General features: G+C 40.1%; 4 protein-coding genes across 4 annotated transcripts; 2 read left to right on the plus strand and 2 right to left on the minus strand.

Annotated features, from left to right (window-relative positions):
• The first annotated feature begins 118 nt into the window (after positions 1 to 118).
• LOC144898287 (uncharacterized) lies at positions 119 to 1,423 on the plus strand. The gene is made up of 4 exons (XM_078789835.1): positions 119 to 303; positions 442 to 533; positions 646 to 792; positions 989 to 1,423. Exons 1-4 carry the CDS (start codon positions 148 to 150, stop codon positions 1,011 to 1,013), a joined length of 420 nt encoding a protein of 139 aa, XP_078645961.1. The 5' UTR covers positions 119 to 147; the 3' UTR covers positions 1,014 to 1,423.
• An 874-nt stretch (positions 1,424 to 2,297) lies between these two features.
• On the minus strand, positions 2,298 to 10,144 carry slc7a4 (solute carrier family 7 member 4). The gene is made up of 5 exons (XM_058071621.2): positions 9,987 to 10,144; positions 7,459 to 8,514; positions 4,701 to 5,407; positions 4,370 to 4,478; positions 2,298 to 3,938 (listed from the first exon to the last, which is right to left on the minus strand). Exons 2-5 carry the CDS (start codon positions 8,438 to 8,440, stop codon positions 3,721 to 3,723), a joined length of 2,016 nt encoding a protein of 671 aa, XP_057927604.2. The 5' UTR covers positions 8,441 to 8,514; positions 9,987 to 10,144; the 3' UTR covers positions 2,298 to 3,720.
• A 732-nt stretch (positions 10,145 to 10,876) lies between these two features.
• dgcr6 (DiGeorge syndrome critical region gene 6) lies at positions 10,877 to 12,553 on the minus strand. The gene is made up of 5 exons (XM_058070514.2): positions 12,259 to 12,553; positions 11,993 to 12,153; positions 11,762 to 11,862; positions 11,527 to 11,667; positions 10,877 to 11,410 (listed from the first exon to the last, which is right to left on the minus strand). The coding sequence occupies exons 1-5, from the start codon at positions 12,360 to 12,362 to the stop codon at positions 11,333 to 11,335; spliced, it is 585 nt and encodes a 194-aa protein (XP_057926497.2). The 5' UTR covers positions 12,363 to 12,553; the 3' UTR covers positions 10,877 to 11,332.
• Positions 12,484 to 27,800, plus strand: rasal1a (RAS protein activator like 1a (GAP1 like)). Its single transcript, XM_058070510.2, has 21 exons — positions 12,484 to 13,064; positions 13,310 to 13,366; positions 13,932 to 14,045; positions 14,605 to 14,666; positions 15,504 to 15,633; positions 16,118 to 16,199; positions 16,276 to 16,416; positions 16,491 to 16,582; positions 17,945 to 18,062; positions 18,196 to 18,349; positions 19,218 to 19,282; positions 19,434 to 19,546; positions 20,178 to 20,370; positions 20,482 to 20,619; positions 21,405 to 21,549; positions 22,673 to 22,845; positions 23,841 to 23,978; positions 25,032 to 25,167; positions 25,442 to 25,562; positions 25,689 to 25,765; positions 25,833 to 27,800. The coding sequence occupies exons 1-21, from the start codon at positions 13,000 to 13,002 to the stop codon at positions 25,970 to 25,972; spliced, it is 2,454 nt and encodes an 817-aa protein (XP_057926493.2). The 5' UTR covers positions 12,484 to 12,999; the 3' UTR covers positions 25,973 to 27,800.
• Positions 27,801 to 27,892: the final 92 nt, after the last annotated feature.

Consider the following 27,892-nt stretch of genomic DNA (forward strand, 5'->3'; position numbering starts at 1 on the left):
TGACACTCACTCCCCCAACCCACCTGCTAGCTTGCTCCAATTTCGGATCAACAGTTACAATAAAAGTGAATGTTGTAGTTATTAGATTAAATTCACTCGCAGCACAATCCAGGTTTAATAATCTATTAAGGTTGGTTGAATTATGCCATGTGGTTTCTTAAAGGTACCGTGAACGTGCTTTTGGATATGGAGCAACAGAGACAGGCAAACTGCATACGCATTCAAATCCTAGAGAAGGAGAATGCTACTCTTCACAGCAGCCTGGTGAAATTGAGGGAGAGAGCACAACACAATGCTGTTAAGGTAATTGGGTAAACAATTGTTGTGTAAAACTAGTACTGAATATGCTTGATGGTTTGTCCTGTCCACTATCAATGGGTTAGAAATAAGTAATATTATTCCATGTTAACTTTGTCCCAATTTAATAAATCTAACAAACAGGACAGCTCACCTCTGCAGACATGTAGCCACGCTTTGGCTAGCACACTCGTGGAAAGACCACACCACCTTACACAGATGCTAAGTAGTCCATTGTGAGTATTATTTCTTTCACTTCTTTCATCTTACTGCCTTCTGTTCTACGCTGTTAATAAATGATTAATAATCATGCGGTGTTTCTGCTACTGTTTGATTTCTCCTCTCCAGCAGCAGGCAGACCAGCAGTGCTTCATCGATAGGATATAGTGACAGAGGAGGTAGCACAAGAGACGCCTATGGAAGGGAGTCGACTCATGCAGCAGATCGTGTCACTCCCTCCTGTGTGACCCTTCAAAACCTCCACCTTAACATCAGGTCCACAGATTTGGCACAAAATAGCTCTTATTTACTTCAAACCAGGAGGATGAAACAGAAAAAGAAATTAAAATAAATGGACCTTGAGACGAAACAAGACTCAAGACAACAGGAATGAATCTCCTACTGCTGTGCAGGGAGCACAGTGGTGTGTGTGGAGCCTCTCCACCTCATCCATTCATCTTCTTCCACTTAGGTCAGGTCGCAGGGCAGCAGCCTAAGCAGAGAAGCACAGATTTGGCTGTTTCGCCCAGATCCTCTCTGCCGATTCTGTGACGTTCCCAGGCCTATTGAGAGACGTCGCCTTTCCAACATATCCTGGGTCTTCCTCAAGGTCTCCTCCCAGTCGAAAGTGCCATGAGCCCAGGGAGGCATATGAGAGACATCCTTATCTGATGAACCACCTCATCTAACAATGGCTCTACTCTGAGTTTCTCCTGGAGGACAGTGCTTCTCACCTTGAGTTGTTATTACATCTTGTGTAAATATGACATGTAAATTGTAATATGTAAATGACTTCACTGGAATTATTAATGTTTGCCATTCTAAGATCAAGTTTACTGATCTTTGACATTCTGCATTTCATTGTATTTAATATGACCTAGCTTCTTCAAATTTATGTCAGACAGACGTAGGCACAAATGGGCTCTGTTGTTTCCTTGCGGAATGCTCCCTTCTATAATTAAAGGATAATGTGTTGGCAAATCATCTTTGTTTCCAAATACATACAGGAAGCATAATTTTAAGTTAAATCTTTGTCAAATTTTATCTTTACATAACTTTTATACACCAAATTATTGCGCATCCTCTCTTTTCCAGAGTATTGTTCAGATTACTTATTGGACAGTTCTTGACCTCAGAGTTAATCCTTGACATTAACACAATTACACAGTACCAGGTCAGGCGTGTAATTCAAGTTGTTATACTCATTCTCCTGGCACCATATGACTGCAATCAACATGTTAAGGCTGTGCTGACTCAAACTCTATTTTCACTATATAACAAATAAAAAAAATAAACAGCAGCTGGCTCTTTAGGGATATTGCAGGGGGCATCCATGTGTGATAATGACTGGGTTTTTCATCAGGATAATGCTTCACTTCAAAATGCCTGCCTGGCTTCTACTACCTTCTTCCAGAGGAATAACCATCTTGCGTGTTCCCCTAATCTAAATCCAATTGAGAACATTTGGGGATGGATGACAAGGGAAGTTTTTAAAATGAATCAGCTCTAAACACTGGATGCCCTTTTCATCACCTGGAGCAACATTCCCACAATAGCCTCATGGAAACAATGATATCAAGCATACCAAAACCAGTTTAGCCCAGCGACTCATTACTGAGATTTATTTATATTTTTGGGGAGTTTCAGAATGTTTTTGAGCTATTTTTAAAATAATTTTCTTAGACCCTCCTGAAGATCCAACTGTGCGAAATGTAAATTCTTGTCATTTTTCGATTGGTCTTAAAATGAATCAAAGTACTGTATACTGCATCAATGTTATTCAACAAAATTCAAATAAATACTGCTTCAAAACATTTATTTCACATTTAGGATACAACACTTTCATATAGACAGAATTGGAAAATGAAGACTGTAATGTCCAGGAGCGACACCATTGGGTAAGATAATGTCTGTGCTTTTGGGTGCAACACAAAAAACAAGCATGGAAAACACAGTTTCTAAAATAGAGTGCATTATATGTGGCCTCCATCCAAAGCCATACCTTTTACATTCTCTTCCAGGATTTGGTTTGCACATTGTAATAATAATAAAATGTACCAACCTATAGCTGCAGTATGCAATCTATTGTCCAGTAGAAAGATCATGCACACTCTGACCACTTCAAATTTACAAATCAAGCATGTTTAAGGCCATCGGTTTCAAAAGCAGACAAGAAGTGAAAATGTAAATACAGTAGATGCACATCTGATACTAGACTGTGGGAATGTATATAAAGAGACATTTGTAGCAAAGGTCAAACTGCTGCACAGTCGTTTGGATTAGAGGCCTCACATAGACAAAGCAGTTTAGCACAGCCTACCATGTCAGGGAATATCCCCTTGCAAACATTTAATATCAGTCAATTTGTGCTCGCCTTGTACTGTATCTTAAATCAGTTTTGATATATGAGATGAAACAAGCTGATTAACCTCTGTGCTTTGATATGTATATTCGTAGGAAGAGAAATTAGTGGTATTTAGCAGTGCATGGCGAAAAATACTAATTGTGACACAAAGAGATCAGGGTCATGGGATGAGATTTAGGGGATTAAGTGAAGCTCTGATGTGTTCCTCTTTCAGGAAAATGTTGGTGTTGGTATAAAACAGCACTAATTCATGAACAGAACAAAAGTTAGTAATAGTAATCAAATTGAATTCCAATATAAATATAAACACGCTGTTTATCATCTGAAATTAAATAACTGCAAGAAACTCAGCTTCGTTGGAATGTACCATAAAGATACACATTTTTTTAGACTTAATCCCGCAAATGAAGATGTTATGGAAAATAAGAAAAATCTCTGACAGACTAAAAATATTTAACACATAATTGCTGCTCAACATGATATTTTTGGTTTGATGTTCCTCAATCCATACAAATTGTGTCAAAAACCTGCTGACATATAACAAAATGTTGTCACATAAAAAGCACCATACAGCATATAACCAACGACCTCATATTGATTTAAAGTCTATGACAAAAGAAAAGATGCAGGTTCATAAGAAAGCTCTCTAATTGGCATTGAAGTAATACAAGATATACAAATGAACTTCACAATGAGAGAGGATTTACAACCCATCTGTTGGTGTGCTTAAAGTTGCAGAACAATGTGTACAGAAAGCAGCAGGCCAGTCAGGTGTGACATACAAAGTGTATAAACAACGATCAGGACAGTAAACAGTAGGCAGTTTGTCTGGTTACACATCATCTCCTTCCGGCATATTCCTCACTTGTTAGGGCAGTGGAAGGGCTCACCTGATGTTCTGAGGCATCCAATTGTCCATCGGGCTGGACAGACTCCACGGTTTCTACAAGGCTGCCGCTGGGGAGCACGACGTACCGGGCAGCCATGTCTTTGGGCTGCAGCTCCCTCAAGCCCTCTTTACTGTGCCAAATCCCATAGCCGAAATACACTAGGAGACCTGTAAAGGCATGAAAACATGAACTTTTTGATTTAAGTCACAGTAATTTCCATGTCATGTTTGTAAGATTAAAAGGGAATTTTGCCCGTCATTCACAATCCTTATGTGAAACATGAACACATATTTCGTTCCCTTTTCTGTGAATTATAACGCGACAAAATACGTTAATATGAGCTAGCTAACAATGCACGTGATTGGGACACACATATTTCGACCTCTTAAAGAAAAACCCTGTAACAATGTTGCATTGTTTGATACACATGCTGTGACCATGCATTAACACGTACACTGATGATAGTTGCAGTTTTACACTCAGACAGAAAAACAAACATTTCTACATTTCAAGAGACTACATGTATTTTCAATGATGTGGTATTGTACAGGAATGTGGTCACAACAGTATAAAATAAAAACAGAGGGTATCTGCTTACCTATGGCAATCCATACAGTGAACCTAATCCAGGTTAGAGGGCTGAGCTTCATCATGAGGAATACATTAATAAGGATACTAGCCCCTGGTATCAATGGAACCACAGGTACCTAAAAAACAAACAAACAAAAAACAAGTCACACTTGGCTTTTTGTGATATTAATGACAAGTACCTAAATATTCTTATGGAGTAATAGAAAACTCCCATAGACGCATTGCAATATCTCTGAAAAAAGTCTTCTAAAAAGGTAATTCAAAGAGGGACTAAGACCTTTTTGTGTATAAATAATTTTATTTATATTTATCCAAAGTACATGATAAGTGGTGCTTACCTGGAATGTTTTGGCGTTAGTCTGTGGTTCATGAACCCATATGAGTGCCAAGCAAATAACATAGGCAAGGCTGAAAATCACCAGCAGAGTGGCAAAGCTCCATTGCGGCAACTGCATCTGGTTGGTTCCGAAAGCCGCCACAGCACAAAAGGACACCGAGCTCACGATCAGACCCAGCACACAAAGGGCCACCACCTCGCCGGGCTCACAGTTCCCAAGCAGCTTCCCCAGGTAAGGTTCCCAGTAAGCTCTCAGCTGGCCCACTCCTCTGCACTCCCTTGTCTTCTGCCTCTCTACCAACTGGAGCTTGTCAGAGAAGGACTCATATCGTTTCAGCTCACTGTTGTCCTCTGATATGTTCTGACATTCTGAGGGGGCAGGAAAAGGTTCCGCATTTGGGTGGGGAGATGTGGATGAAGTCCCTTTGGTGCTGGTTTTCTCCGGTTGGAAGCGAAGAACGATGACACTCGCGGCCACAAATGTGTAGGCCAGCAGGGTCCCAATGGACAAGAACTGAACCAAAGCCTCCAGATCAAAGATGAGAGCCATGGTGGCCATCAGGAATCCAAAAAACAGTATCGCATTGACTGGGACTTTGGTGATAGGATTGACTCGTGCAAAGATTTTGAAGAACAATCCATCTTCTGCCATTGCGTACACAATCCGAGGGAGGGAGAAGAGATTACACAGCAGCACAGTATTCATAGCTAGAAGGGGGACAGATAGTCATTAGCAAATATGAACTCATAACACACATACTGTAGTGAAACCTTTATAGACTAAGGCCACAAAAACTAATGGCTCTAAACCGCGCAAGCCTATAAAGTGGAATCTGTTTAAGTTTAAATCCCTGAAATACGCTGACTCATGTCAAACATAAGCGATTGTTGACATAATGGAAATATAATAATAATGCTTGTACATTTACTGGTTGCCAGAGACATAAGGGGAAGAGGTGACAATAAAGGATTTTTGAATGCATGTCAGTTTGTGGACATTTATTTTCCAAAAAAATTATTAATAAGGCAGAAAAATTGGTGGTGGTAGGATGAGGGTCTGAGGCTGTTTTGGCGCTTCAGGAACCATTAAATCTGCCGTCTACCAAAAAAATCTTGAAGGAGAATATCTGGCCATCTATTCGTGACCTCAAGCTAAAACCAACTTGGGTTCTTCAAATGCTAGATTGTAATTGTTACTGCTAAGGGTGGCCCAGTAACTAAGACAGTGTCTGAAGACTAGGGACGTGCCGATCAGGTTGTTTTGCCCCCCAGAGTCTGAGTGATTTGATTTTGAGCATTGGCTGATATAGAGTCCTGAACCAATACTTAAATCAAGAATGCAAAACAGATCCAGGATGTCCCTTATTTTTATTTTTTTATTACAACAACACCTATTGATTATTAGTAATTTCATTAATCTTATTATAACATTTAACGGAACATTGTGAGGTAGCCTGAACAATGAAGTAATAAATAAAATAAATTATTTGGACTTTAGTGCAACAGTAAATATTAAATAAAAATGTAATGTAAAAACAAACACCACATCAATTTAAAATACCTGGCAGGCATGTAAACAAATAAGAAAATAGAAGCGCCTCAGTATCTTCTTCTTCTTCTATCTCTGTGAAATAGTGTTGAGAGAGCAGGTCATATTCTAAGAAAGTGATCATTACTATCATTTGTGCTACCTTGACTGTGATGCCCTGCGCCTTTGTGTTGTCTTGGGGCATTTTTTCCTCTCTTCTTCAAAATGTCCTGGAGGGACTCGAACTGGCTGGGTAAAGTGATCATATTGTGTCGGGTGTTTTTAGATGTCATATCAGGTCTGTCGGGTTAAATGCAGCCTCTTCCATCCCACCTTTTGAAACCCTAAGTTTGCATATTTCACATTTTGTAATTGCAAGGTTTTTGTCATCCACTTTAAAATAGCTCCACACCGCAGATAGAGTCACATGCCCAGCTTCAAGCTGGTTCCGTGTTCTGATTGTTTGATGGCATTCAACCAATAGCAGTGATGTCCTGCCTTACATGTTGCTGTTTCTTTGTGGTATGGAGTGAAGAAGTCTCACTCTGTACCACCACATAACTATAGAGCTGATAAAAACTAATGAAATAAATGCACAATATGTCCAAGTCCTGATCGGGAATCTGTCTGAAACCACATAATCAATCCCGATTACACAATCACTGGATAGGACTGGGACATCAATACTAAAAAACATAGTTTTAGCAACGATTTTTGCTGAAAACCAAATCCTATCAACACTGGGGCATACAAAAACCGCAGTTCTGCTGTACTCATGTCTCTGTACTGGTTGCTAAGTATATACTGAAACAACGATGAGCACACAAACAGTAATCTCCCTCTGCAAATTTGCCACGTTCTCTGTCACTTATTATTACAGGATGAGTAAATAGTTTTACAGTTTAGTCAACAAGGATTAACTTTATTTTACATTTCACTCACTCACTCACCGCAATGCTGTCTGGCATGGAGAGGAGCCACAAAGGCATTCCACACCTGTCTGTATTGGGTCAAATTTGGAATAGTCCCCGAGGTAAAATGGGATGTGATGGGATCATTTGATATGAGTGGAATACTATATACTATGTATATATTTTATACTTTATCTTACTTAACCATTCCCTGTATAATTATTACAATATTTTATTTGAACAGATGACACTGCATTGTACTGTAAAATCAGTATCTGTTGTGTGAAATGTGCTTGAAGTATTACTGCATATTGACTCACCGCAGATGGAACCCACAGCCACAATAACCCCAGCCCAACTGTAACCTCGGCGGAAAAAGGCATCTGCCAGGGCTGAGTTGGGATCCAAGGTATGCCAGGGAACTATTAATGTGAGCACTGTGGACACCAGGATGTAGGCTGCTGCTGCCAGTCCAAGGGATATTGCTGTGGCAATGGGAACAGCCTTCTGGGGATTTTTGGCCTCCTCACTTGAAGATGCAATCACATCAAAACCGACAAATGCGTAGAAGCAGGTGGCTGAGCCAGCCAAGATTCCAGACCATCCAAAAGGCGCAAAGCCTCCTTCCTTTTGACTCCAATTTGCTGGTTCTGCCAGCATAAATCCAAAGACCAGGATGAAAGCTATGACACACATACTGATGGTGGAAAAAATATGATTGAGGTATGAGGACACTTGAACTCCGAAGGAAATAAAAAGAGAGGCAACCACCAGAATTCCTGCAGCAAGAAGGTCTGGGTAATGTGCGAGGAAGGGAACATCCCACCGCATTATTTGAGTTTCAGTAAAGTTTTGGATGGCGTGATTAAAAATGGAGTCCAGATATCCACTCCATGCTCGCGCCACAGCGGCGCCACCAATCATATTCTCCAGAATCACATTCCAACCAATCAGAAAGGCCCACACTTCTCCCACAGAGACATAAGTAAACATGTAGGCCGATCCTGTTTTGGGAATGCGTGCTCCAAACTCTGCGTAGCAAAAGGCTGCCAACAAAGAGGCAATACCTGCAAAAATGAAGGATATAATAACGGCAGGCCCAACCATGTCTTTAGCCACTGTGCCTGTCAGGACATAGAGCCCAGAGCCCACCATGCCGCCAACGCCCAACAGCGTCAGGTCCAGGGTGGAGAGACAGCGTTTCAGTGACGTGGCCATCATGTCGTCGTCAAGTGTCTTGAGTCGGTTTACCCTCTGACAAAGGCGCACAGCTGGTGCGCAGCCCCTCTGACAAGTTGCCATAGTTACAGTGTTAGGTAGGCCAACTGGAGGGTGAAGTCGTCACATTTGATCCATTATCGTCCTAATGAGATGACCTGGAACAGAGAGCACAAGGCCAATCAAAAGCAACATATGTTGACTGTAGGTTCAAATTGGGAAGTTATTTTACAACTTTGCTTTTTGTGCATTATACTGTTATTCTGTATATTTTGTATTTTTCAGATTTTGTATTTTTCATTCTTTTTAATAGATGTGTCTGCACCTACTATACCAAAACAAATTCCTAGTATGTGTTTGATCATACATGGCAATAAACCTTTTCTGATTCAGTGTATATCCAGGAAAAATATTTCCTCTCATCAGTACGTGCGTCATTACTTAGTTCATTATTTGATGAGCATTATCAGAATTAATTATTAATTAATTAATTAACTCATTGTTTATCAGAACTTTATCTGGCACGTGATATTTTCCTTCCTTGGAAGACTTCCCACCTTTCCTCGTCCTCAGGATAGGATTTATTCGTTAGTTATCTAAACACACAGCCAACTTCACATTTTCTTCCCCTATTGAGGATAAGTAAACATTACATTTATTCACAATAACTGACACAAATTGACTATTTCATAACTGAAAATTTGAATGAAAAAAAAAACCCCACCCAAAAGGTTGTCGACTTCAGGATCTTTGCCACTGCTTAAATGAGAATCAATGACACACAACTACCGCCCAGGGTAGTAAAATCCAGTTTAATAACGACATCCTTTTGTTTGGAAGCTTATTTGCATTGAACAGGATGTCACTGTTGAAAGGATTTATGCTGTACATGCTATCATTTTAATCAAATAATAACAACTTGTATTATTACTTGCATAAACGTTTCAGCTATCATTACAGGTGGATTGAAGGACTTGGCTCAAGCCACCCTGAAATAGATCTAGTGATGTCCATATGGTTTCTCAAGGGTTATCATTTGAACTGCATGGGTAAGCAGCTGACACACCCATGGGTCGTAAAGTGACCAGTTAATCACCTGGCAGCTCATATGAGGCCTAAAAACATTGTGGCATTAAAAACGAAGGAGCCATCCTAACATGTGGCTATGCTAGGAATTGGCCACGTCATCAACTTTATGTCGTATCACGCAATTATACAATAAACACCTATTGATAGACAATGCATATTTTTTTTCACATTTATTCGACTTCAAAATAGAACCACAAAGCCTTCTGCGTGTAACGTTTTTCTCCTACTCTCAACATAAACAGTTTCATTACGTAACTCGTCACTAATGCAAGTGAGCTATCTTCCACCACCACGAAAACTGATACACATCATTTCACACGCGCGTATATCCATGACATGGCTGCACAACAACAAAAACGTCGTTTTAATGGAAAATTAATAATTAATAACAAAATGGAGACGGATCTTATAGGTAAGCTTACTCCTGGATGGAAACTAGCTGTCCTGTAACATGCTAGTCACACGAGGCCGATAATCATAGCACTTTTGTAAGATTACGAATGTTGGTAATACATTTAAAAAATAATAATCATCAATTTACCGCTGCAGTTCGCTGTTTTCCATCTGCGCCTGCAGGTGTCATATTCAGTGGGACGCTGCCTGAATGAACCGAGCAGTGATGGAGGAAGCAGGATGAGCGTGGAGGATAAAACATCATGAGCCGCGCCTTAAAGGGCCAGTTACCTCGCCAAGCCATGGTTACATGGCCCCGGCCACACTCATGAAAAAGTAGGGTGGGGCGATTGTGCAAATTGTGGTGTCAATTCAATATCGATACAACTTGACTTGAACATTTTCAAAGTCATTGAATGATTTTTGATTGTGCCTGATTGTAATTCTAATAAATCACAGGACAAAGATTGTAGGCTTGTCTGGCATTGTAGTAATGTTTTGCAAAGATCATGTATTATTGACAGGAAATACAGATCACTGCGAAAAATGTCCCCACTGTCCTACCATTTCTTAAAAATGTGTTGCGACAGTTCTGAACCCGATTTAAATATTGTACAATGACCTAAGATTTGTAATGCTTGGTGTATCTGGTATCCTTAAATGAGTTTAAACAAAAAAACACGTAATATATAGGCTACCATAGTTATTATATACGTTCCATTTCACTTATTGTGATATAGGAGGCCACATAGGATACACCCTGGACTGATTGCCAGCCAATCACAGGGCACATATAGACAAACAACCATTCACACTCATACCTATGGACAATTTGTAGTCGCCAATGAACTGAACATGCATGTTTTTGGAATGTGGGAGGAAACCGGAGTACCCAGAGAAAACCCCCACACACACAGGGAGAACATGCCATCTCCACACAGAGATGCCTGAGCGGAGAATCGAACCCAGGTCCTCCCGATCTCCTGTGTGGCCTTCATGCTAGACAGTCAGCATATAACGGCTAAAAACAATACACTGTTGAAGGGTATCAAAAATATTTATTCTTGAAGTTATAGTACAGATTGAACCAACAAGAAAACAGATTTTTACCAAAAGATGTGCAAAAAGTGTATCCCAATACTTTTACAAAAATAAATATGCCATTAAATCAGAACAAAATATACAACAGGCACTGTAACACTCACCATTTGTATATTGTATATCTTTCTAAAGTAATCAAGTAAATCTAATACAGAAACAATAGCTACACCGATCTGGGGTGGAAGGGCTGACTTTTAGATTGATGCGTTGATATATTTCCAAGCAGCATTTCGAAGCATTATGCACAGTAGTGGATATACAACTTTGAGGGATTAACATGAATTGATTGCTGCAGAGTTGAAAATGTATTGTAATTATTTGAAATGCATAATGCTGCATCCAACATTAACTGTAATAAAAGATGGTCATTGTTGTAACTAATTTGTGACTCAGTCACAAAAGTCCAGACTGGGACTCCTTCTGTTGAAGCTTCAGGATCAACTCTAGAAGGTTCATCTGCATTGTCAGCTCCTAACAAACACAAAGAGGCATACGATAGGATATGCATCAGACACGTAATAATTATCTTAATCACTGAATAATATCTTAATGTTCCTTCTATTTCCAAGTTGCATTACTCTGCTAACCTGGGGATTAGTGGTGATATAAAATCCAGGAACTCCAGCCTTCTCCAAAGTATTCTGTTGGTCTGTCACTTTTTGATCTATTTCCACCACAATCTTCTTATCCATCATTCTTTGTTCTTCTCGCACACGAATTTCCAATACCTGTAAGAAAATACTTTTCTTTACAAAGGGGCTGGATTATGGAGATATATATTGCCTTATCTAGTGAAAGTACACAAAAAGTGCAAAGTGTTACCTCTAACTCAGCTTGCTGAGTTGATTTGAGGAGGGCAAGGTTGTGAGACTTGCATGATAGCAGAGCATCCTTGTGCTTCCTTGCAAGATCTTGCTTGAGGGCTGCATGCAAAATTTGCAAATGTAAACATGCAAAGATGAACATTTTGCAAAGGCAAGCTCATCATACTGGTTTCCCGTGTAAAGTTCGACAAAACAAGATGACATGTAGCTTTTCTAATTGAGGACCAACCTTGGTGTTCACAGTGTAACTTTTGTCTCTGGTTGTACAGATTTTTCTCTGTCAGGTGTTGAATATCCAAGAGGCCCTGCACTATGTCATAGACAGTCCCATCTATGAGAGCCAAAGCAAGGTCACCAAGTGTATTGTAGGACAGGCGTTGCTGGAAGGAGCTGCCAATGAAGAGGATACAAATAGCATAAGACAACCCTGAATCAGTTGTTCATGAAAGCAGTCACTATAGCACGCCTATAAACAATTTCTTGAAGCGACAGTACCTTGGTAGATCTTTGACCAGAGTTTGTAACTCTGACAAAAGATAGTAATGCCGCTGTTGCTGTTTGGTGGAGTCACCGTCAGTAACTACAGGGTAGCCTTCCATCTTCGAAATAACATCAAATACATGCGGCTAAGTAACACTTTAACTCAATGAGCTACTTTCTCGTTAAAGCGCACGAGAGGTGAGAAGTATATAACGATATAATCTATTCGGTATGCAGAAAATTATTTTCGAAACTGTTCAATATGTTTGTCCGTTGTTACACTTGCCAGACATTGTTAGCTCTTATGGGCTCAAAAGAAGACCCCATCCTGTCGCTAAGCTGCCCTTGTAGATGCCTGCCTGCAAAGCCAAACTAAACATGTAGTTGCTCCGTGAATTCGCCAGGTGGCACAAGAATACACTTTATGTTAATTCACTTTCACCGTTGTGAAAAACATATAGTGTTATCATAATGGCATTAGAAGCACGAGTTTAAATATATTTGTTTCTATTTATTTGACATTGTTAAAAGCAACCAGGAGAGCTGTTAAAAACGGCCAATTTTAAGACCCTACAGAGCCGACGCCCGCGCTCCGACCCCACAGGCTACCTCACCCGTGTCTCGGGCTTGCCGCTGCTGGCGGGGCGTGCGTGACATGCTCTCAAGGTGCAGTGAGATGAAGACGAGGCAGAAGAGAACATTTTGACAAGGGCATTGCGTATTGGAGCATTGGATTCATACTTTGTCACCGGCAAAATGGCCAAAAATACATCCTTGTATTTTCGCATTGTCGAGGGCAGGAACCTACCAGCCAAAGACGTGTAAGTAAATCGTGTATCGGCTCCAGCCAGGGCAGGTGTTTTTATGTTATGTTAACTCAATAAAAGGGTAATTATCAGTTTTGTTCAATTTTGAAAAGTTACAGTATTTTACATTTTTGCATATTGCTGCCTCGTAAAACAAATACGGTTGAGATAGAAAGTCAACACGGTTCATAGTCAGCATCATATTTCATTGTATTTCATGTCATTGTATAATCTGTCACATATTTCTTTCCATGTTAAAGGTCTGGAACCAGTGATCCATACTGCGTAGTAAAAGTTGATAATGAAATCGTGGTCAGGTGAGTGTCATTTCTCTGCTGTCTCTCTGCACTTGAGATACTACGGACATTAATGTACTTTTTACACCTGCTATTCTGCACACTTGTAAGCTAGACAGGAGAGGTATCAAGGTGGTGGTGGGTACTCTGTGGCCCCTTCTACACAGAGAACCTGATACTGGTGTGGCCTTTAGACCGTAGGTAACCATGGAGAGGATGCATCAATAGTTGCATGCAACTACTGTAGCTGAAGATGTTGTCACTTTTGTCATTTATCTTCTCTGAGTGAAAAACATTTGCAATTTTTCCAGTAAATATTGTGATTATGGAATATCTGCATTGAGATTGGACAAGAACATGTTATCAACTCGGTGGTAATTGTTCCATCTGGAAGAATCTGAGAAAGTGACAAAATGATTCACTGCAAACACTCACTCCTAACGTTATCCAACAAGGCATCCCTAGAAATAATACTGTACATACTGCTGCTACGTATATTCTAAGTGGCTCCAGTAGAAGATGGTGGCACATGTGCGTAGTAACCTAAATTTGCTCACTGGCAAGCATGTGTAACCTCTCTTTTCAGGACTGCTACAGTGTGGAAAAATCTTAATCCTTTCTGGGGTGAAGAGTACACGCTACATCTCCCAATGGGTTTCCACTCTCTCTCCTTCCATGTCATGGATGAGGATACGATTGGGTAAAGTCATTCATTCATTCATTTATTCATTTTCTACCGCTTGTCCTCACGAGGGTCGTGGGTGTGCTGGAGCCTATCCCAGCTGTCTTCGGGTTCAACCTGGACTGGTGGCCAGCCAATCACAGGGCACATATAGACAAACAACCATTCACACTCACATTCATACCTATGGACAATTTGGAGTCGCCAATTAACCTAGCATGTTTTTGGAATGCGGGAGGAAGTCGGAGTACCCGGAGAACACGCACGCATGCACGGGGAGAACATGCAAACTCCACACAGAGATGGCCGAGGGTGGAATTGAACATTGAGCATCCCATGTGGTTCCTATACAATTTCAGTGTTTGCTTCACTTGGCTCATCAACTCATGTAGTCGGGTTAAAGTCTCATGTACAGTTCAATGTTTTGGAGAGAAGGCTCAGAATAAACAAACATCATGCAGACAGTTACGAGTCCAAAAGTTGTCTCATCCCTTAATCAAATCACTATAAGTTTTCTACTTATCTTACTTAACTTGATCGTATCTTGCATCTGATCAAATTTGATCTTCTTCTACAGCCATGATGATGTTATTGGAAAGATTTCTCTCACCAAAGAAGCCATCCGCTCTCAAGCTAAAGGTAAGACCCCTGTACATGGAAGGGGACGGAGAGCAGTGCATGACACCCGCTCTGAGGTTAGATGGATATGGATTTACATGGCAGAGTCAAAGTGTGTGTCTTTTTTTAAACCATGCCTCTGGGAATGTTGTTTCAACACACTCAGGGACCATGTTTATAGAGAAAGCAATAAACTCTTAACTGTATTCTAAATCACACCATATTTTGATTGTGTTTAATAATAATAATAATAAATTTTATTTATATTGCACTTTACATTACAGAAAGTGCTACAAAGAATGCATAAAACTTACAGTGAAGCAATAAAACAACACAACAAAAGGCATAAAAAAGGCTAAGGCGTATATGTGTCGCTCATTAGGGCTGCATGATTCTGCAAAAAAGTCATGGTTAGAAATCTATTGGATGCTGTTTTTCCACATGCTGGTGTTCACACCTACCATGTTCATGGCCATGTCGTATATTTTGAAAAGAAAACTTATTTTTGGATTATTATTATCATTATTATTATTAGACTGCTCATTGTATTGTTTTGTTTTAAAGAAATTCCTATGGTCTTTCTAATAAATACCATAAGAGGATCCGGAAGGACCACTGACGGAGGGACTTTTTTTGATCGAAATGAATTAAAAATAAATTAAAAAGCAGGACATTTAATTGATTGTTTTGCATTTATTTGCTGCCCTTTCCTAATGCTATGCTTGTTGTCTTTTTGGCATCATTTGTACACATGTAAAAAACTCTTTAGAGATTATGTACTTTGAAGGCACTTAACTTCATATTTAGCGACTATTGTTCTTTGTTTTTGGATTATAACTATCTGTGTGGAATTCTTAGGGCTAGACAGTTGGATAAACCTGACAAGGGTGGATCCTGATGAAGAAGTCCAGGGGGAGATCCACCTGAGTCTTCAGCTGCTGAAGCACACAGAGAAAGTTGTCCTCCGATGTGGTGTCATTGAAGCCAGGTATTGTGTGAGCTGTGTTTTCTGTGGAGAACTGTCGTAAATTATTCCCGTCTGAAAGAGGGCTGCTACCGGTTAATGATATGGGTTGATACACTGAAAACAACCACATTCTATGGGTATATTTTTCTATGGGTATATTTTCATCATGCCCCTTTTCCTGGGCATGTCATTCTTCTACTAAAATCAAATCATCGTCACCATGGTGTAGGCCTCCATTCTCACTGCCTGAGTCATCTGCCCACAATCACACCTCTCACTGCCCCATCTGTGGGTCCGCACACTTGCCCTCTAAGACAGGGCGCTAATGAGCACATCACTCGGGGCTTGACAGTTTCATTCAATCTTGTCCAAATGAAGTGGAATTTGTTTGAAAGAATGAGGTCAAATTAAATGTTTACTTTCTATCTGCATGTGATGAGAACTGGTAATATCAGTTTGTTTGATGCATTAAACATTTCTGTCTTTTGGTCATGTGACATCACAGAGACCTTGCGCCGAGAGACATTTCTGGAACCTCTGATCCATTTGCAAGAGTTATTTACAAGAACCATAGTGCAGAGACCTCGGTGAGCTCCAGTTCTTCATGTACAGTAGAAATGAAAGGGAGATGAGTTCAAATCAGACATGGCTTCTGGTTTTCAGATTATTAAGAAAACTCGTTTCCCTCACTGGGGAGAGACCCTGGAGCTGCACTTGGATCCTCAGGAGCTCAGTGAGGAGGGGACAATTGTTGTGGAGGTCTGGGACTGGGACATGGTGGGAAAAAATGATTTCCTGGGAAAGGTGAGGATGAGTTATGATATTATGATATTATGCATCTCATACATTCATTATGAGTCTGATAAGCCTTTTTGCAGGTGGAAATCCCTTTCGCTTGTTTGCATAAAACCCCTGTGTTGGAAAGCTGGCTTCGTTTGCTACCCTTGGGAAACAATGAGGTGGATGCAGGGTGAGGATTGCTGGTGTGCTTGTTTGATCTCTGTCACATTCTGATGAATGATAGCCTTTGGGGGTCCATATCCCGAAAAATTCACATTCCATAGCATACTGAAGGTTTTTGGGTTACAAACGAGTTCCTTTACGAGACTGTTATATTAGTTGTCAGTGTAAGTCGGACAGTATGCCTTACAGTATGCCTCAATTATTCCTAAATGAACTTTAAAGTCGCTCACACTGTACACAGAACACATGAAGGACATATAAGATACAGTACAGTAACCCCTCGGTTAACTGGTTCCAATTTCCACGAAGTAGGATTCCTTCTTTACCAATTGAATATTTTTGTAGTTGGAGCTTAGTATATTACCCAACACAGTAGACATAATCAGAGAAATAAAGAAGCCATTTAAGACATTAATAAGACTCATGCACAGGTGTGTTTCAAACATGCAGAGGACAGGAAGTGACATCAAGGGTTCAGAGGTGAGTTTTAGCTTAGAGTGGATTAGAACCGCGACAATAGCCCGTGTTTTTCTTATGATTATTATGTTATTGTTATTGTGCCTGTTTTGAGATAATTCAAACTTGCAATAAAAGCCTGTTGTCCCGTTGATGAATTCTGGCGCTGGTGCGGAATACTACATAAAAATGTCTGGTAGTGACAGTTGAGTGGTGGCGACCATAAGAGCGGTCTTTCTTTTACGTTCTTGTTCACTTCTATTATGGTGGCTTTCCTTTTCTTTGGTGCCCTGCTGCTTGGGAGACGTAATGAAGTCCAAAGAGCTAAAATTAAGTTAACCAATGTTATGGTTATCCTTGACGTGGCTGTACAGACACACACTGTGTTCTTCCGCCCAACACACATCACACACAGCATTGTTGTGTTGCGTGTGGCTCGTATTCTTTAACTAGTTCTCATACGAATTTCAATTAATTTATGGGAACTTGTTTGAAACATTGTAACACAGAACATAGATAACCAAGGACCACCTGTACTGCAATTATATTGTATTTATAGTATATGTTGTAAAATCACGTAATCATTCTGTTTTTGTATTTAAAAACAACTGGTTGAAAATAGAGCTGAAGACAAATATTTGTTGTTCCATAATTTTCCTTTGTGCTCTGAAATGCAGTCTCACACATATCAGTTCATTAAAGTACTTTGGAAGACCACGAAAACTAAATAAATGTCTAAATAAATGCTAAACAAATGTCTCAAACATCAGTCTCAAATGTCTCGGTGTACAATTAGAATATAAGCCAACATTCATATCAGTAGACAAAAAAATAACACATGAGCATGAGTATTGTTATACTGTATGAAAGGATTGACTGTTTCTTGACCAGAAAATACCGTGTCTGTGTTCAGTGGCAAGTTGGGAGCTCTGCGCCTGAAGGTGCGTTTGGTTGAGGATCAGATTTTGCCTTCTATGTACTATCAGCCCCTCATTGACCTTTTGGTTGAGTCAGTCATCTCCCCTGCTGAGGTCAGTATCTTTTTCTAAAGCAGATACTGACGTTGCTCACCTGTGCAATAAATACACACGTCAGGAGATTTTTCTATTTCTCATTTTAAAATGCCATGTCAACATTCAGTAAAATGAGCCTTCTTCACCCCAGGTGGAGGACACCAGTGCGCTGACCATGCTGGAGGAGGTAACCACAGTTGAGAGCCGACAAGACGTGGCCATGACCTTGGTGAAGATTTACTTGGGTCAAGGCCTGGTGGTTCCATTCTTAGATTATCTAAACACCCGGGAGGTCAACCACACAAGTAAGATGGGAGCAGAACAAGTCAACACGATGAAGTTCAATATTATATATTATATTATATAATGTTAAAAAGATGTATTTAGAAGGCTGTAAACAGGTTTTTCTAAATAAGCATTCCCTATTCCTTATTTACGATAAACGAGGGACATGTGTAGATCAGTTATTTTGATGTTCTACAAGAAATATACACTACTGAGCTAAATTGGCTTTATCTTAGATTTTTGCACTTTAAGTGGCAAAATACACCATGTGTAATAGACCTGTCTTAGTCTCTCCGAGTCAGTATTGACGTTAATCAGAGTTTGGGATACGCCTACTACGCCCCCTCTCCAAAGCCTCTTGGACGGTTGTTGCTGTTTATCTAGAAATTGATTTCCAGACCACTATGTCCTGCTGTCATAGTCCCAGGGAAAATTTTAAACTGACAACCATCTATGCCAAAGACTCCTCTCTAGTCTTTGTTAGTCATGCTTCTGCCTCCGCATCATGTGACCATTTATAGTTCAAACAGAGTTGGGCTCTGGTATTTGTGTGCTGTTTGTTTAGTTTGAGATAATGAGCATCTTGCCAAAGTTTCCATGGCAACTCCGCAGGAGCATATCAGTAACTGGTTTATCAGGAATATAAGCCATGCAATGCAATACATTTTATTGTAGAACCTACATTATAGTTTTTGAAGGCTGCAAGGCCATTACAGCACTTGGTCAGAAACGTGAGAGGTGATCCAGAAGCTGAATTACCCCATTAAATCTATCAAACCTATTAATATCTTCAAAGGATCCTCTAATAATATGGGGACATTTTGCACATAATAACTCCCACAAATGTTATTATAACATGTGAATAATTTGTTTTTTTATTTTGTTTAGCGGATCCAAACACTCTTTTCCGCTCTAACTCCCTTGCTTCCAAAGCCATGGAGCAGTTCATGAAGGTGAGATGTTTCTTTAAAAAAATCCATCAATTTAAATGCACTTTTTATTTAAATATACAGTCCAGTGTGTTGTATATTTCTATAGTATATGTTACTGTGTCATTTACTGTATCATAAGCAATATTTGACTAAAACATGACATTGTTGTCAGGCTGTTGGCATGCTGTATTTACATGAAGTTCTGAAGCCCATCATCAACCGCATTTTTGATGAGAAGAAGTACATTGAACTGGACCCGTGTAAGATTGACCTGAACCACACAAGGTAAATCTGACCTACGGTCCATCACATCTTATCTGAAAGGCAATTGTTATATATTAAGTTGAGTTTTTGCATACAGATATACTGTATACGTAATTCAATCTGTGTCTGAAAATGTACAAAAACTAAAATCTGGCAATAGGAAAGTGCCACTTCCTTTACACTTCTCTTTAAACACATGGATCTGAGAATACAATAATATAAAAAGAAGAATGTGAGAATGGGGAAGGCTGTTGCCTGGCAACTGCTATGAGCCCCCTGAGACGTCAATCTATGACACGGAGGGAGATCCAGGATCCTCTACTTGTGCAATAGCTGTGCCTGCTGTCATTTATTTAATGTCTCCACTCCCTTATATACATTTCTTCAGACACACTAAGTCTTATACTGAAAGGCTGGGATCATATGTGTACAAACTATTGTGGGTAGGATGCTCCCACATTAAGAAGATATATAATCAGCCCTGCTGTAGGTGCACTTGTAGTGATGTAGTGTTATTTCAACGAACGGAAATGGATTTCAGAATGATCTCCTATGTGCTGATGTAGTAAATGTTGTCTAATGTTGATCCATAGTCATGATTGCAAACTGTCATGGACAGAGTGCTTTGATAAGTGCCTTGTTCTCTGGGAAGACGAATTTCATTTAAAGGTGCAGTGTCAGAGGCAGAGGTGCGGGATAGCAGTGTGGAGATGCTGCAAAGCTACTTAACCAGGATCATTGAATCAATCGTGGGCTCGGTTGAGCAATGCCCTCCTGTCATGAGAGTGGCCTTCAAACATCTGCACAAGCGTGTTGAGGAACAATTTGCTGAACCTGAAAATGAGGTCAGTGTGCAGCAAAGGAAAAAAAAAAGTGAAATATTAGCACACGTGAGAGCCCATGCCTATAAACTTGCACTTCAGTAACGCTTGCTGTCTTCACCTTATGTTGAACAGGATGTGAAATATCTCGCCATCAGTGGATTTTTTTTCCTGCGTTTTTTTGCCCCTGCAATCCTCACACCAAAACTGTTCCAGCTGAGGGACCAGCACGCTGATACACGTACAAGCAGGACACTGTTACTGCTGGCCAAGGTATCATTTACATCACACCTACACACTCACACATCAGTCATTCATGAGAAGACTTTACGTTTGTCCAGGAGAGACAAACAAAGGGTGAAAGCACTGCACCAGAAGCTGTTGAATGCTAACTGAGTACAGTGTATAGCAAATTGCAAACATAAGCACAGATGAGAGCAGAATATAGAGTAGAGTTTTTTATGGACAGTTGCTCAAAAATGAGTAGCACAGCGCATGGAGGTTACTTGCTTATGTGATCTTCTGAACATCTGAACATCTTCTGAATATCTTCTAAACATGAGGAAAGAGATTCCGTCTAATGTTCAATAAATACATTGAAATGACACAAATGTATCACATAGATACCCCTTCATGCCTTCTCTATTTACACCCCCTAATGACAAGAGTCTCGGGCACAAATTAAATTCAATCTCGGTCCTGTTTGGCCTTCATGGTCACTGTCCATGGTGCTGAAGTGCTGTTGCCATGGGCCTTGTGCCATGAAAGGGAAGGGCTATTTTTACATCTGTATGTGCAGCAAGCCGTGTGGTTCAAAGACAGCATCAGAGAGGGAGCAGACAGACTTCCTCCTCTCCCACGGCCAGGTGGGGGATGGACAAAGGGTCGCACTGCATGCTTGACCACAGGGACGCTTTTTGATATGTGACTTTGAGTTATATGCTATACGGTCCCTAATATTGGGCTTAGCTAGTGGCAGGTTAAAATGAGGTCACATTGAGCATCTAGTTAACATTAAATGTGAATAAACATCGTGTGTTTATTGTTGTCATTACAAGGCATTACAAAGTGTGGGAAACCTGGGCCTTCAGTTAGGTCATGGAAAGGAACAGTGGATGACGCCTCTCCATCCCATCATCCTTCGCAGTGTGGCCTCAGTCAAGGACTTCCTCGACAAGTTGATTGACATCAATCATGACATTGGTAACTCACATTGAAGAAACTTCATCAACATCATAACCATTGCATCCCATAAATAATAAGAATTTCCATATAACATGTTATTCTTTATATATAACATTATAAGCCGTTTTTGTTGGGTGATGTAAAAAATTGGAGATGAGACACTTGATTATGAAAGGAGAAATATTCACACTGAAAAAACATTTTTTTTCAAACCTCTATCTTAAAAACGTATTGATTTGACCCCAAACTTAACAGGAAGGTTAAACAACGTGTAGCCCAGTAGTGAAATATTAATAAGCACAGAAAAGAGCTGACGCAGCTAATGAGTTGGCAGTGAAATGTGTTGACAAACATTTCCCCCATTTGACTTATCATATTTTGTCCTCGTCCTGCACGGTAACGCTCACATGTTTCTCATAGTAGTCAGTTTGACATTTAACGCCACAGTGGATTTGTTCAAATCAATGATGCTACCATTTACATGGCAATAGACAACAATCAGAGGACTATGTGTGGATCCCTGCACATTCATGATTCAGCATTCATGGACCAACCAAGTTTCTGATTTTTTTTTTCTCTACCGTTTTTTTAAGTCGGTAATAATTTAGAAGTATGTGATACATGTATACATGATAAATGTACAGCATACATGTACTACTGTTAAAAAAGGCAACAATTTTACTTGTTTATGTCTTTATGCCTCACTGATAATATTTTTTTCAAGCATTGAGATTGAGTCTGTTTAGCGGTTCTTGAACTCATCATATTTGGTGAGACGCAAAAGTGAAATGTATCCATATCTAGTGGCAACTACTGTACCTATGCATTTTTTGTGTTTAATAAGTGTGTGAGGCATATTGAAGAGAGAGTCAGGAGTCACTTTTATTGCAAATGTTGATCTGAAATTGGAGGAGGTCAACCTCAAGCTAGGAGAGTTTGGAGGGAAGAGGAGTGAGCCGTGTTTTAAAAATAAACATTTTTATGGTGTTTTATTGCAATTCACTGGTGGTCTCCTATAAAATTGTGGCCCAACACAGCAGACCTTTTCCTTTTACTGTAGGCGTAATGGCCTTGTGTTCCTATACTTTAGTCCATAAGGTGTGCATAACATGGTTGGTGACTTTTGTCTTCTTCTCTGCAGTGTCTGACATGCCACAGAGGGCTGTGTTCCTCCCCTCAGTCATCGTCAAAGAAGGTTACCTCCACAAACACAAGACTGAAGGAGCTCAACTTCTATCTCGCTTTGCCTTCAAGAAACGGTACTTCTGGTTGACGAGTGAGACCCTTTCTTACGCCAAGGCACCTGATTGGCAGGTAGGTAACGGCTCAGTAAAGGAGACCTTTGTATCCTCTTTCCGGGGTGTGTATGGAGCTATTCATTTAACCTTTTGGCCATCTACAACCGTTTACCAGGTTGAAACTTGTTGTATTTGGCCATTTAAACCCTGCACCCCCATTATGAGAAAGAATAATGCCTTGCTGAATAGGATTAAAATGAAAACGTAAGTGGAACTTCTAGAGTTGAATGTAATCTTTTCCATAACTGTCAGTTATATTAAAACTACTCACTCTTCGCAGGCACAAAATCCAATTTGTACATTCTGGGGCATTCCAATGTGGAAGGTCCACTGTGTTTTAATGAGTGCCCCACAAAGGGTTGTTTTCTATTTTTTAGCAAGGCTGTAATTGGATTTATTAGATTCAAACTAGAATAAAAATAAATGAACTGTTATGAAACGACCACACCCAAACACATGAGGAGGTGATGACATTAATGCTCTACGGACAGCTTGGAACCATTTGAATCATCTTCAGGTGGCTTTAGAATGTATTTGTGTTGCCCTCCTTGTGGTATTATCATTAGTGTTATTACCCTGTGGTGCCTAACCTTGTAATAATCATCTCCTCTCATTTACCAGCTAGAGCCTGACAGAAGAGAGCGGTAGAAAGCGCTCTCTTTGAGCCAGTCTTTGCTTTGTTTGACTGGAATAAAGGCCAGGGTTAATTGAAGGTAGTGGATATTCATACTAACATTGCAAATCAGATTGTAAACAATGTGCTGGCCCTTTTCCTCCATGTTGGAGCTCTCCAGTCTCAGTGCGTCAAGCATCTGATTTACACTTAAAAGTCCTTCGCTGCCGTGCTAATCTGATCTTTACAACATCCTTTATGTCACAGACTTCCGAGGGAAATAACAGTTCGATTGATTGATTAGTTGTGATCTTTTTTATTTCACTCAAACCTGAGCACATGTCGTGTTCAACTACTTGATGTAATCGGTGCTGTGGTTTGTGGCTCAATTGTTGCAGGTGCGCTCCTCATTGCCCATTCATTGTGTCTGCGTGGTGGAGAGGGTGGACGAAAACGCCTTCCAGCAGCAGAATGTAATGCAGGTTGTCACCCAGGACGACGATGGGCAGCTGCACACCATGTACATCCAGTGCAAGGTGCTAATATGCTACCAACACCAGACTGTTGTACTGTATGTGCAATCATGGGTAGCAAAGTGGATGAGTGGTTAGCACTGATTCCTTACACCAGGGTTGTCCAAAGTACAGGCCCAGGGCCATTTGCGTACCAGGGCTGTGTTTTTCTTGGCCCGCAGTACATTCTAAAAAAATAACTTAACAAGAAACAAAACAATATAAATAATGGAAAAATCAGCAGTCATTTTACAAGAATCAAGTCAACCTATTAAGAGGAAAAATAAGTACGTTTAGGTAAACGAAATGAAGGCCCAGAACATTGGAAAATCAAACAAATTGAATATACCGTAAATCAATGACAACACAACTGAATACAACATGCAGTTTTTAAATTTAACTTTTTATTATTAAGGGAGAAAACAACCTACATAGCCCTTTAAATCGTAACTTAACCAAGATTAATTGAGCTCTACCAGCCTGGAAAAGGTTATAAAGCCACTTCTAAAGGATTGGACTCCAGCAAACCACAGTAAGAGACATTATCCAGACCTCAAAAGCACAGCAATGACTCATCTAAGAGGTCACAAAAGACCCCACAACAACTCTACACTGCATCTGGGGTAAAAGTTTCAGAAAAAGTGTATCATACCAACAGTAAAATATGGTGGTGGCAGTGTGATGGCCGAGGTCTGTTTTGTTGCTTCAGACCTGGAAGACTGTGATAAACGGAAGCAGGCATTCTACTGTTTATCTAAACAATCCTGAAGGACAATGTTCGGCCATCTTTTTGTGACCTCAAGCAGAACCCAACTTGGGCTCTGCAGCAGGACAATGATCCAAAACACACCAGCAAGTCCACCTCTGAATGTCTGAAGAAAAACAAAATGAAGACTTTGGAGTGGCTTAGTCAAAGTCCTGACCTGAATCCTTTTCTCCCTTAACAATGAAAAGTTTCATTTTGTTGTCATTGACTACTATGTAAATGTGTTTGATGATCTGAAACATTTAAGTGAGACAAACATTCAACTTAATCAGTAAAGGTTATTTGTGTTTGGTGTCAATGTGTTTGCACAGAATGTTAACGAGTTGAACCAATGGCTGTCGGCCATCAGGAAAGTCAGCATCTACAATGAGCGCATGCTTCCGTCCTTCCATCCAGGGACATATCGCGGTGGCAAGTGGACTTGCTGTCTGCAGACAGACCGTGCTGGTAATCCTATGTTTGTTTACTGCCAATACATAACAAATATTCAGTCATTTTCATGTATTTATCCTCATACATGTCATAAGTACACTCTGTATTACATTCAGTGTGTTACACTATTTGGCTTACCTAAAGTGATTTGTACTGCAAATTAAACTAAGCTTAACTTAATAATCAGAAAAAACACAATGAATGCTATTCCACATAATGGCATGTTTAGCATGTCCACATAATGTAGTAGTATTGTCACGTCCAAATGCTTTGTGTGCTGGTTTTACAGTTCCAGGCTGCAGTAGGACCCACTCAGCTGTGACTCTGGGGGACTGGAGTGACCCCCTTGATCCTGATGTAGAGACTCAGACCATTTACAAGCAGCTTCTCCAGGGGAGGGACAAACTCAGGTCAGTGGTCCACTTTAAGCCAGTGTGAGTGCAGTACCCTGTCTAGACAGTAGAGGTCGGTGTTGTACACAGTTGACGTGATGAACGTTCCATAGAAAGGACTGTGATGTCATAATGTTCCCACAGGAAAAAACATCTTCCAGAGGCCGATGCAGATCAAATGGCCGACAGTAAAGAAAAGATCCACTCCAACATCAACCCAGGTGATCTAAAAGGTCTCTTTTTGTGCAAATGCTCCAATGTTGTATACTGTATATTCCTCCACCGTAGATGGTGCAGAATGTAACCTCGTGAAGCCGGGTGAGGGCCTTGCTTCCCGCCTCTTATCGGTGATTGAGGATCTAGAAGAGGCTCACGCAAGCTTCCAGCCTAGAGAAGAGGACTCCACCAATATGATTGCGAATGCCTAGACCAGACCGGAGCAGGGATTCCCATAAATCCTTCCCAGGCGAGTGTCACTCTGGGGATGGTGATGAAGGAAAAAATGGATGCAGGGTGCGTCCTTTGTAGTGTTTTTCACTATATAGGCCATGCTTTGTATTCTGTGAGTGCCACTGACTTGAACAATGCAGCAGAAAATTCCTGAAAGGGATTTCATGTTTTGTTACGTGTCGCATGGCCTGCAACCTCTTGTGGTCAAATGTGAAAAGAAGCTTTTATATTTTGACATTTTGTACAGGACACATATCGCACATTTTATGCAAACACTTGTAATGTTAGCTTCACTTTTTTGTTTGAAATGCTTTTTGTCATTGATTCCACTTGACCAGAAGTGATCTCATCATAGGAAACATATGAATGTGCCACCTCATGCACAGTGATGATGTATTGTAAACCTTTATGATGACACTAAACTTCTGTTTGGTGCTCTTAGCTGCCAAATGTTAGGAATTGACATCCTTGAGCCCGAGGATGCATTGTTGTAGTTCATGGGTAATATTTACCTTTTTAAATATTATATTCATGTGCTGTAGAAAGACAATCAGTAGTTTAGCTTTCATACTGTCTGCATTCACTACACCAACAACAATTACAGTGACCACCAGGAATACAAAATATGATCTGTGCTTTTATTTTGATATTGGATGTTGTTTCAATTGAACTGTTAGCTGTGAATTCAACACAAGTGTATTTTTGGAACTCATCTAACACACCAAATGTTTAATTTCTGACCGTAAAGAAGATATGTTCATCCTACAAGTATTAGATCTTCGTCAAATGATTGTTTCAGTCAGAAGGTGAACTATTTGGCCTCAACTTTTTTCACCTTTTAACAAAGTTTCATCTCTTCATAAGGTGAAGACGTGTCCTGAAAGGCACCATTAACTTCCAAAAATCAGAATATCCTCTTTTTTGTTACTTCAGTATGATGGAAGGATGATGTAAATTGATCACGCCACGTTTCTCAAACAACTATTACACAAAGTACTTTTATGTTGGTATTTAAATGCTAATGGCAGCTGAGTGACCTGCAGTGAAGCAGCAGACTAATCCCTTCAGGTCTGCCTCTCACATGTGACCAAACTGAGACAGCAAGGGTGTCCAAAGTCCATGTTACGCCAGCAGCTCATTTATTATTAGCCCCTGGCATATTCTAAAAATATAATTAATTCATTATTAAGGAGATACTGTAGATCCCTGCTTTTCCCCGCAAGTACTGCAATTGTACTCATGAAAACGTCTATTTTTGAATTTTTGACAAAGTATCCTGCTAGATTGACATCGACCTTATCCTCTGATTTCAGATCAACATTTGCAATAAAAGGGACAATTATTCATTTGATTCAGCTTTAATCCAGTGACAGGTTTAAGCCTTTAAATATGCCTCATATGTTAAAGTAAGAAATGTACAGGAACTCTTCACTTATGAATGATAATGTACGATGATCAATGATGAACAGATGGAATGGGAGTCAAGGTGTAGCCTTGAGCCTCTGGTCAGTAGGCTAGTGCTAGAGCAGGGGTGTTTACAAAGTCATCATAATAAACATTAAAGTGGTCCCCCGCATCCTTTGATTTTTCTGTATGTGTTTGCTAGAGGTAAGGTATTTCTCCAAGCTGTGTGTGCACAGTCTTTGCAGATTCCAGTGGTGATTTATGATCATATATTAACGTATTTTCATCTCGCTGCAAGTTGAGGCCGGATTGACTGTGGAAGATTGTGCTTTTAGTGAAAGTGCAAAATCTCAACACTTGACAGAAAGACTCCATTATCATAAGACAAACATGTACAAAATGGTAAGCTCTCTGAGAGATACATTTACGCTGTACATTTTACAAGTATTATTTCATATTGATAAATTATTATTACTGATTTCTCCGCAAGATTT

Source organism: Doryrhamphus excisus, linkage group LG3, assembly GCF_037039965.1.
Source record: "Doryrhamphus excisus strain RoL-2023G ecotype Guam linkage group LG3, RoL_Dexc_Guam_v1.1, whole genome shotgun sequence".
In the NCBI taxonomy this organism is placed as follows: Eukaryota; Metazoa; Chordata; class Actinopteri; order Syngnathiformes; family Syngnathidae; genus Doryrhamphus; species Doryrhamphus excisus.

Coding starts and splice junctions, on each gene's coding strand:
- LOC144898287 (XM_078789835.1), top strand. CDS start 148: ATGTGGTTTCTTAAAGGTACCGTGAACGTGCTTTTGGATATGGAGCAA. Junction 304..441: donor CACAACACAATGCTGTTAAG/GTAATTGGGTAA, acceptor TCTAACAAACAG/GACAGCTCACCTCTGCAGAC. Junction 793..988: donor AACCTCCACCTTAACATCAG/GTCCACAGATTT, acceptor TCTTCCACTTAG/GTCAGGTCGCAGGGCAGCAG.
- slc7a4 (XM_058071621.2), bottom strand. CDS start 8,440: ATGGCAACTTGTCAGAGGGGCTGCGCACCAGCTGTGCGCCTTTGTCAG. Junction 4,479..4,700: donor CTAACGCCAAAACATTCCAG/GTAAGCACCACT, acceptor TTTGTTTTTTAG/GTACCTGTGGTTCCATTGAT. Junction 3,939..4,369: donor CACTGTATGGATTGCCATAG/GTAAGCAGATAC, acceptor ATGCCTTTACAG/GTCTCCTAGTGTATTTCGGC.
- dgcr6 (XM_058070514.2), bottom strand. CDS start 12,362: ATGGAAGGCTACCCTGTAGTTACTGACGGTGACTCCACCAAACAGCAA. Junction 11,863..11,992: donor GTTACACTGTGAACACCAAG/GTTGGTCCTCAA, acceptor TTTTGCATGCAG/CCCTCAAGCAAGATCTTGCA. Junction 11,411..11,526: donor ATATCACCACTAATCCCCAG/GTTAGCAGAGTA, acceptor TGTGTTTGTTAG/GAGCTGACAATGCAGATGAA.
- rasal1a (XM_058070510.2), top strand. CDS start 13,000: ATGGCCAAAAATACATCCTTGTATTTTCGCATTGTCGAGGGCAGGAAC. Junction 23,979..25,031: donor CCATGTACATCCAGTGCAAG/GTGCTAATATGC, acceptor GTGTTTGCACAG/AATGTTAACGAGTTGAACCA. Junction 25,563..25,688: donor CAGGGGAGGGACAAACTCAG/GTCAGTGGTCCA, acceptor ATGTTCCCACAG/GAAAAAACATCTTCCAGAGG.